Genomic DNA, 10,635 nt, shown 5'->3' with positions numbered 1-10,635 from the left:
TGTTTTATAGAAAGCCAGGGCACCTGTCAGTGTTTTTAGCTCACAACCAAAATTGTACTATGAAGTGAGTGTACCTATTACTGTCAATGCACAATCATCAAAATATATACTCATTGTGCTATATAATTTGAAGTATTCACAACAGCTAACATATACACTGAGTGTACAAAACAGGAACTCCTTCCTAGAATTTAGTTGCACCCCCTTTTGCCCTCAGAACAGCTTCAATTTGCCGAGGTATCAAGGTGTCAAAAGCATTCCACAGTGATGCTGACCCATGTTGACTCCAATGCTTACTACAGTTGTGTCAAGTTGGCTGGATGTCCTTTTGAGTAGTAGACCACAGGAAACTGTTGAGAGTGAAAAACCCAGCAGTGTTGCAGTTCTTGACACACTCACCTACTACTACCATACCCCGTTCAAAGGCACTCAAATATTTTGTCTTGCCCATGTAACAGTTTAGACCGTCCCCTCGCCCATACCCGGGCGCGAACCAGGGACCCTCTGCACACATCAACAACAGTCACCCACGAAGCATCGTTAGCCATCGCTCCACAAAAGCCACGGCCCTTGCAGAGCAAGGGGAACTACTACTTCAAGGTCTCAAAGCAAGTGATGTCACCGATTGAAACGCTATTTAGCGCGCACCACCGCTAACTAAGCTAGCTGTTTCACACCCATTCACCCCGTACACAAGCCATGTTTCAAATGTCTCAAGGCTTAAACATCCTTCTTTAACCTGTCTCCTCCCCTTCATTTAAACTGATTGAAGTGGATTTAACAAGTTACATCAGTAAGGGATGATAGCTTTCACCTGGATTCAACTGGTTAGATTATGTCATGGAAATATAATGATAGGAATGATGGGCTATTAAATCATAGATTCCCTATGATTCAAATCCATTCAGAGGCACTCCATGGCCATGTGGATACCACCATCTAGTGGTTACAGAGAGTTCTAGCCTTGGAGCAGGATAAATAAAAAGGAAGCACTAGATTAGAATATCACAATGTTTCTGAGTAACATTTCACTTCACTTTTATTCCTTGACAGAATTTCAATGTCAGTTACATCTATGGGTGCAGCTACAACACCTCCACGCTTCCCATCAATAGTTCCTAAAAAGTTATTTCATAATTATGTTTCTAAGGCTGAGCCTGCATACTTACTATTCACTTCTGTACAGTGGAATGGTAGGGTCAAGTGTCTTTTACAATCTCCGATGGCTTCTAACCTCTTCTCAGAGGAGTTACACATTTACAAATGTACAGTACAGTATATTTAGACATTTAGATTTCCAAAGAGTCTCTTTCCACCTCTGTCAGCAATGACCATCACCATCTCATTGATGGTGAAGTATGAAAATCATAAGACTGAACAACATAGGATGGAAATGGTTTAACAATAAATAATCACTCATTCGAAGTCACTCCAGGTTCCCATAGAATCTGCCTCTGCTTTCTGTGCAACAGCTGTGGTTTGATTAACCATGCTCACGTGATCAGCTTCACTTAAGCGGGCTAACAGTCTTGTGGGACACAGAAGAGGGTTCAATGTAACTTCTGCACGTTATGTTGTGACTGTTGTGTTCAGTGTCTGTGTGAATGGACTTCTTACATATTTTGTTGTTTAGAGCTGAGGTAACCTAAGATGGAGTTTCCTGTCCAGAGGCTGGCTCCCACCAGGCCAAACCAGATCTGGGCAGGGGCCCAGGCAGAGGTGGTCAGCTGAGAGTGGACCAGGAACACCAGCAGCACCAAGCTGCCCTGAAAAACCAAGAGAAAACACTGCAGTCACCTTTCACATAAATTATTCAGTGACATCAATGGCAGACTTGCATGATAATTCCAGTTAAGCATGCAGGTCTCAAGTCAGAATAGGGAGGAGCATGGCATGTAGGCCTTCATTGTGTGAAACTGCCACCTAGTCACAGCCTTGCCTGACATTAACTTTTTGTGTGGGTGGGGAGGGGTGTGTATGATGGGGTATTATTCTCAATGGATTCTATGTATTTATATGGAAGCATCAGAACTCTTTATTGTAAAAAAAAAAAAAAAAGACAAAAAAATGAGAGATTGCTGAAATATCACATACCACTGCTCGGCTTATGAACACGGATGGCTTTTCTTTGTTGGGTTGGAAATTCTGTGTTGTAAAAGAGACAAAACTGTCACCCACCATCATGGCGCCAAAGGCTCTACTGAGGTGAAGATGGAAGATGTCCTCAGAACCTGTAATGGGCTGAAAGAGTGAAGCAAACATTTATTCCAGAAACATTCTTCACCTCTTGTAACAGCACATTCTCAAACTGGAACCTGGAAGCTACTGACTTTTCTAGGTCATCCCGCATCTCCACAATGTGAAATCTTGCCCCATAGTATTTCTATGGTACTAAGAGCCTACCTGGAATCCTAGGAGCCAATCGGGGAAGGCCAGCAAGAGGAGGCCAAAGACAAAGGTGGCAAAAAAGTCCATCTGAAGGAAGAACTTCTGAGAGTCACTGAAGATCATGCGCAAGTCCACTCTGCTCTGCAGCTGGCTGTGGTCCAAAAAGAAGAGGACAACACTGCTCACTATGAAGAAAGAACACACGGCCATGTCCACTGTAGGCCGCTAGAAGGAGAAAAAAATGACTGTCAGTGAAAACAATCGCAATCCAACATCTAATCATTAAATCATTAAAACGTTAGAGAGAAAAAATATTTATGCACTTAAAGCCTGACAGACACATACAACCTAACCCAGGGTTTCTTATTAAACTATGGGTAGGAAGCCAAAGTGGGTCCTGGGCATGGTGGGTTGCGAGTTACGAGAATACATCTATAATACACACAATTTCTTCTTAAATTGGGTCGTTGGAGGACGATTTTGGTCATGGTATGGTCAATTTCTCATTTTGGACTCGTGCTCAAAACGTTTAAGAACCCCTGGCTTATTCTATTCATAGTTATATGGCACTGCTGAGAATAATAATCTATTACCAACTTGAAATAACATTTGCAGTAGCAAGTAGCCTATGATAAAAGCATTTCTAACCTTTCAATACTGTATCAACCAAATAATAGTGGGTGACTTACTTCGTTAGTATATAGTCTCTGATAATTAATTCCGTAGCAGCTATCCAGTAGAAGTGCCAGAAATGCCTGTAAATAGACAATTACTCAATAAATCAATCAATCTACTGAAGACAATCCCCCTGTTTTTTGTCGATCAATCGCTTTTGAGGATTTCAGTGTAGGCTACTTGCATATTTATACAAGTCATGACTTTATTGTAACCCAATGAACGAACCAGAAGATGACCTCTTCGAACGAAATAATACCTGCTAAACTTGCTGCAATTAGTTTTTTCTTAGCAGAGTGATAACATAAAAGGTTGTATCAATCAATCCGTCTTTCGGATGGGACGTTAAACGGGAGACCTGACTCTCTGTGGTCACTAAAGACCTCATGGCACTTATCGTAATTGTAGGGGTGTTAACCCCGGTGTCCTGGCAAATTTACAGTCTGTCCCTCATACCATCATGGCCACCTAATTTGTATTTATGATGGATCCCCATTATCTGCTGCCAAGGCAGCAGCTAGTCTTCCTGTGGTCCAGCAAAATTAAGGCAGTTCTACAATTTTAAAATCATTCTAATAAATTCACAACAGATTTCGCAACATATTAAGTGTGTGCCCTCAGGCCCCTACTCTACTACCACATATCTACAACACAATATTGTGTTTTTGTATGCATGTGTCCGTGCCTATGTTTGTGGTGCTAATCATTCCTACTTCCAATAGCCTCATTCATCCCCTTCCTCTCCCCTGTAACTATTCCCCAGGTTGTTGCTGTAAATGAGAATGTGTTCTCAGTGAACTTACCTGGTCAAAAACAAACAATCAATGAATTAATGAATTCAGGAGAGATTTGGAGTACTCACAATCAGCCTGGATGTTGAATGTGCAGACAGTGAAACAGGATTGCTGTTGCATTTAATGAGTAGGAACTTTATGTTGCTTGCAAGCCATACACACACTAGTGACCTTGTTAGCTTAAACTTTTCACTGTCAACCGGTTGACTCTCCTCCTAAGAAATAGAAAATAAATGCACAGATTAAAGTCACAATCCTGAATTCAAGCAAACAAATGGCAGCCCCACAGTTTTTTATATATATATATTTTGAAGCTACTGTATACACTGTTTGTTTACAAGGTTTACAAAGACTCACATATGCCGCGTTCATATGCTAGTCGGGAACTAGGACTCTTGGACATCTTCGACTTACTGGTTGTTGTTATACGTGCCGCGTTCAAACATAATGTATTTGCAAGTAGAAAATGTAAGTTTCCTAGTTCCGATTAGCACATGAACGCAGCAATAGATCTAAATCAACCGTATGGGGTTACTGATGTTATAAGAGAAAAGCTTATTCAAGAATCAATAGACAAGAAACAGTGGGCTATAATTTGAAATGATCATGAACAAAAGGGAAAATAACACTTTCAAAATGCATATGTCAAAAGACAAAAACTAGGCCTATTGATTTCTTACTCATGCAGTAACATCTTACATTTTCATTTTATATTTATCCTAACCTCTACCTAATGTTATTTTATTTTAGCATTATAAATTCAGCTTGTATCAAAGTAATGTAAACATAGCCTACCTGTTGACTGAAAATGTTCTTCGAAATTATCCGATATGCTGTACACAGAACAAGACCTAAAGCAATTTCTGCCGAAATAATTTGACTATCCAATGCACTTTTTCTTTTTGGATACATCTTCACATGCGACGTGAGCGACTGACAATTTTCCCGGACTTTTGGAAACACTGTAGATAGCTACTACATATATATGTAATAGCCATTGAAGGCTATGTAACAACAGCCTTACACAAGACCCTTACGAAACTCACGGATGGGAGCTATGTCGATGGCAGGCGATGAGGGATTCGCTCTACAGGGGACAATCCTCCTGTTTCTGGTCGACCAATCGCTTTTGAGGACTCGAGTGTAGGCTACTTGCATAATTATATAAATTATGACTTTAGTGTAACCCAATGAATGAACAAGAAGATGAACTCTTTGAACGAAATAATGCCTGCTAAACTTGATGCAATTTTTTGTTATCTTAGTGTAACAGGGTTATATTGGTGATTCCACTTGCCACTTTATTGTTAAGCCAATGGGTTTTTGGTTTGAGTTTGTTTTGTCTTCACCTACTCAACATGGCATCTTATTGGCTGGTTTGCGTAGCTTGCTTACAAGGGGGGATGTTCCAGTTAGAATCGTCCCAGTGAACAAGCACCAAACCAGCGGTAAGTTGTTGGTTGCAAAGCACTGTACATCAAAAGTGATTTTTATACTCTCAAGTGATAATTTAAATGTACAATTTATATCAAATTGTTTGTAAATGTTATTCGATAAGATGCAGCGTTTTTTTGAGAATATTTGTTGTGCATTTTGTTGTAGAGAATTCCCGCCAGTATTAGCTAGCAACTTACTGTGTCTGGTGGGGGGGTTCATATATTTTGTACAGTGCGTGAGTGCAGAGTTGGATGGTGAGACGTGCATTGCATGACGTGCAATTTTGTGTCGTTCTTATCAGGTACATTGTTAAATATATTATATTGTATATTGTAATTGTATTATTTTGGTAACTGTCCCAGTGAACAAGCACCAAACCAGCGTGCGTGAGTGCAGAGTTGGATGGTGAGACGTGCATTGCATGACGTGCAATTTTGTGTCGTTCTTATCAGAATAAAGCTACATGACTGGTGCTACATGTTGGAGTTCCGTGTCGATGACTGATTGTACACAACGCAAGACGAGTACTGTTACATTAGCAGAGTGATAAGATAATATTTGGTATATATTTCAAACATGTTAGTTATTGATCAATAATTCCAGAACAATTAGGGTAACCCCCCAACCAAAACAAATCTGGTCTATTTCACTTTAATGACCAGCAATTCTTTTTACACCAGTAACACCACTAAAGTAAAATGCAGTGTCACAATTCAAACTTATCATATAATCTTCTTAGCCACTTGGTTAATCATTAGAATGGGGTGTGTACAATACATGCATATTGCACAGGTATACTAGGGCTAGGCCTATAATTTAGAATGTTTACCTCTGACCTGTATAACATTACAGTGTTTACACAGGGTAAAATACTGGACAATCCTCTTAAATCCACGGCACACTGATTATCGCATGATTTGCCATTTGTGTTTTGTGACCTAACAGGATTACAATTGCCCATAGAATGAGCTAAAGTCATTAATTTAGGAACTCTGTGAGGGGAAAGAGGAAACGTGGCCTACTAACATAAGCAGAATGTGTGTATAGAGTTGGCTTCTGAGTTCTTTCCGAGTTGGCTTCTGAGTGGAATCATTTCTGGTTTTGTTACGACACATTTTATATTTGTGACAAAGTTCTGGGAGTGGGAGGTCTGGAGTAAAGACTGTAAAATATCCATGGACCAAAGTGTTGAAACAAGCAAATATGGAAATAGTGGTCATCTGTGCATACAGTACCTCTTCCCAATCTATTGCCTTTATTGAATATATATTTTTTATATTGATACTGCACTGTTTGAGAGGATAGCTCACAAGTAATTATGTTATTGTACCGTATACACCCTGCTGTATCCCGTGCATATGACAACTAAAAATGTGATTTGATATATATGTTCAACGCAACAGCAGGGTGCGCTGTTCTTAGATCTTATTGGCTCTGTTGCTAGACCTTGAATCCACCCATAGAGATGGACAGCACTTGCAACAAAGCCTTTTTCAGAAAGGTTCTAAATAGAAAAAAAGGTTCTATATAGAACCCAAAAGGTTTCTATCGTGTACTTCATATCTGACACCTAAAGGTTCTATATAGACTATTTCTTGAAACAAGTTTTATTTTGAGTTTTATATAGAACCTTTAGGGGTGTCATATATGAAGCACATTATTGCTTTATGGAGGAAAGGGTTAATTGGGCTTTGTATAGAACCTTTAGAGGTGCCATATATGAAGCAATTGATAGAGTCCTTTTAAAAGCTTTTTCTGTAAGAGTGTAGGTAGGAGGTGTGCCCTCTTTCCAGCTCTATGACCGCTAGTAGTTCAGGTCTCAGGTGATAGAAATGAGCAAACGAGCCCAGATTATAAATGGGAGAGGACGACAGTCTGCCCTAAGTTGACAAAAAACTCCAATGAACACACAATACATAATATAAGTAAGGTACTTAACCAGATATTATTTGATATTGAGATAAAAGCGCCTGCATTGGAATTTTTCCAAGGCAGTACCTGTGTACTTCTAACTATGCATTTGTGTCCCTTAAAGCCAGCTATAACATCTGATCTGAACCCTGTTACTGATGCTTTATTGCTTCATCAGCCAGTGGTCAAGTGATGAGGAGAATTTCCTGAATACATTTCAAAAGACAAGCGAGGAAGAATATTGCCAAGCAATGATCAACATCAACAAATCCTGTGTCATCAAGGGGAGACAAAGCAGGTACAGTTACAAGATCTTCTAGCTAAACAGCATGTAGGTTACTGTAGGTTACATCCCAATGTGACATCACCTTTAAATTGTCTTCACTGAAACAGATATACAGTGGGGTCCGGGAATTATTGGATCCCTTGATAAAGATGAGAAAAAAAGACTGTAATAAATACATACAATATAGCTCAGTATTTGTATGCTCCAATTTTATACTAATACAATTGCTCAGAGAAAGAGATTTTGTTTAACAAGTAATACAAAACGAAAATAGAATATAGGTTATTGGATCCCCTGTTTCCCCAGTTTTTTACAGTAAGGACTAGGATATTTATGCATATTTTTGCAAAGGCCAAATCCACCGCAGGTTTGGATGGACAAAGACCTCTATTTTCATGTCTTTTGACAATAGCACTGGTTCCAATCCAAGTGCCAATGCCGTTTTACACTCTCTAGGCGGTGTTATTGTGATTCCACTGGTCCTGGGGCCCTTGTTAAGTTAAGGTCAACGGCATCATGAAGTTTACCAACTACCAGGATATTCGATCATGTACTGGCCATGTATCATGGCGCCTGAGAAGATGGCAGACATTTTACGTGCTCCTAACCAACTATGTTTTTTTGTTTGTTTTTTGGCATTGTTTGTAACTTACTTCTTTACTTATTCTGTACATAATGTTGCCTTTACTGTCTCTTATGACCAAAATAACTTCTGGACATCAAAATAGCGACTACTCACCACAAACTGGCAGAAGCTTTTTTTTCCTTTAACGAGTCCGACGAGCCAGACTATGTATATTTGTAAACAACAACTAGTGCACTAAGGAAGTCTCGAGGTTTTGCTCGCCTGAGGTAGAGTATCTTATGATAAGCTGTAGACCACACTTCCGAGTTAATTAAAGTTTACATGATTAGTTTAATCACATAATAATAATTACACATAGAGAGTTGATAGTCACAGACACGACAGTAGATAGTGTGGTCTACAGCTTATCATGAGATACTCTACCTCAGGTGAGCAAAACCTTGAGACTTCCTTAGTGCACTATCAGTCTATAATTTTAATGGTAGGTTTATTTGAACAGTGAGAGACAGAATAACAACAGATAAATCCAGAAAAACGCATGTCAAAAATGTTATAAATTGATTTGCATTTTAATGAGGGAAATAAGTATTTGACCCCCTCTCAATCAGAAAGATTTCTGGCTCCCATGAGTCTTTTATACAGGTAACAAACTGAGATTAGGAGCACACTCTTAAAGGGAGTGCTCCTAATCTCAGTTTGTTACCTGTATAAAAGACACCTGTCTACAGAAGCTATCAATCAATCAGGTTCCAAACTCTCCACCATGGCCAAGACCAAAGAGCTCTCTAAGGATGTCAGGGACAAGATTGTAGACCTACACAAGGCTGGAATGGGCTACAAGACCATCGCCAAGCAGCTTGGTGAGAAGGTGTCAACAGTTGGTGCGATTATTCGCAAATGGAAGAAACACAAAAGAACTGTCAATCTCCCTCGGCCTGGGGCTCCATGCAAGATCTCACCTCGTGGAGTTGCAATGATCATGAGAATGGAGAGGAATCAGCCCAGAACTACACAGGAGAATCTTGTCAAAGAAAACAATTGATAACACATTACGCCGTGAAGGACTGAAATCCTGCAGCGCCCGCAAGGTCCCCCTGCTCAAGAAAGCACATATACTGTACATGCCCGTCTGACGTTTGCCAATGAACATCTGAATTATTCAGAGGACAACTGGGTGAAAGTGTTGTGGTCAGATGAGACCAAAATGGAGCTCTTTGGCATCAACTCAACTCGCCGTGTTTGGAGGAGGAGGAATGCTGCCTATGACCCCAAGAATACCATCCCCACCGTCAAACATGGAGGTGGAAACATTATGCTTTGGGGGTGTTTTTCTGCTAAGGGGACAGGACAACTTCACCGCATCAAAGGGACGATGGACGGGGCCATGTACTGTCAAATCTTGGGTGAGAACCTCCTTCCCTCAGCCAGGGCATTGAAAATCGGTCGTGGATGGGTATTCCAGCATGACAATGACCCAAAACACACGGCCAAGGCAACAAAGGAGTGGCTCAAGAAGAAGCACATTAAGGTCCTGCAGTGGCCTAGCCAGTCTCCAGACCTTTATTAATCGCATAGAAAATCTGTGGAGGGAGCTGAAGGTTCGAGTTGCCTAACGTCAGCCTCAAAACCTTAATAACTTGGAGAAGATCTGCAAAGAGGAGTGGGACAAAATCCCTCCTGAGATGTGTGCAAACCTGGTGGCCAACTACAAGAAACGTCTGACCTCTGATTGCCAAAAAGGGTTTTGCCAACAAGTACTAAGTCATGTTTTGCAGAGGGGTCAAATACTTATTTCCCTCATTAAAATGCAAATCAATGTATAACATTTTTGACATGCGTTTTCTGGATTTTTTTGTTGTTATTCTATCTCTCACTGTTCAAATAAACCTACCATTACATTTTTTTGACTGATCATTTCTTTGTCAGTCAGCAAAAGTACAAAATCAGCAGGAGATCAAATACTTTTTTCCCTCACTGTAGCTCCCGCTTTATATTTTCTGGTCTTAGAAATTCAACCATTTGCAACCTTAGCTTACACCGTGGTTTGCATGGTCTAATGTAAATTGCGTCACGGGGGCTTTTATACTTGGGTAGCAAAGGGGCCGTCTCATCAAATTTGTGCCCAACTGGGCGTGGACCTCTGACTGTGCATAAGTTACCATAAAACAACCAATTCTCATTTAGAAGACTAAATCACATTGTTACCTTTTCAAAAGTATTCTTATTCCTTACATTCCTTACATTCAGAAGTAAACCTGACAGCTGGAATATGTACACTTTAAAAGATATAGTTATGTGTGTTTCCTGTCCTTCATGAGATCACCAAATGAAATACACTTGACATGACTGTCCCTTAAGTGTCCACAGACTATTCCCTTATTCTCAAAAATATAAATATTGTTTACTTCATCAATTTTGGGGATTAGACGTTTTGGGAAGAATAATGTCTTTGTTCTCCATAGGCTCTCTCCCTCCACACTCCATGGCAGCAAAGAGAGAGAGTTTCTATCAGGAATTTATGACCATTGAAAAACCTGATGTGGGAGAGAGAGTGAGAG

At 40.1% G+C, this 10,635-nt stretch overlaps 1 protein-coding gene across 3 annotated transcripts; it reads right to left on the bottom strand.

Annotated features, from left to right (window-relative positions):
• Positions 1-1,013: 1,013 nt before the first annotated feature.
• Positions 1,014-5,079, bottom strand: LOC110525325 (uncharacterized). Of its 3 annotated transcripts, XM_021605348.3 has the most exons (7): positions 4,653-5,079; positions 3,926-4,072; positions 3,078-3,143; positions 2,404-2,613; positions 2,095-2,241; positions 1,618-1,766; positions 1,014-1,528 (listed from the first exon to the last, which is right to left on the bottom strand). In XM_021605348.3, the coding sequence occupies exons 1-7, from the start codon at positions 4,767-4,769 to the stop codon at positions 1,417-1,419; spliced, it is 948 nt and encodes a 315-aa protein (XP_021461023.3). In that variant the 5' UTR covers positions 4,770-5,079; the 3' UTR covers positions 1,014-1,416. The 3 variants fall into 3 exon arrangements, with proteins under 3 accessions (XP_021461023.3, XP_021461024.3, XP_090093189.1); XM_021605349.3 differs by lacking the exon at positions 3,078-3,143 and having other exon boundaries at positions 4,653-4,948; XM_090237063.1 differs by having other exon boundaries at positions 1,480-1,766.
• Positions 5,080-10,635: the final 5,556 nt, after the last annotated feature.

The sequence above is a fragment of the Oncorhynchus mykiss genome, chromosome 6, assembly GCF_057628025.1.
Source record: "Oncorhynchus mykiss isolate SJ-2025 chromosome 6, ASM5762802v1, whole genome shotgun sequence".
NCBI classification, from domain to species: Eukaryota; Metazoa; Chordata; class Actinopteri; order Salmoniformes; family Salmonidae; genus Oncorhynchus; species Oncorhynchus mykiss.
Note: the sequence above shows the minus strand (reverse complement) of the source record. Positions and strands in the feature narration are given on the sequence as shown.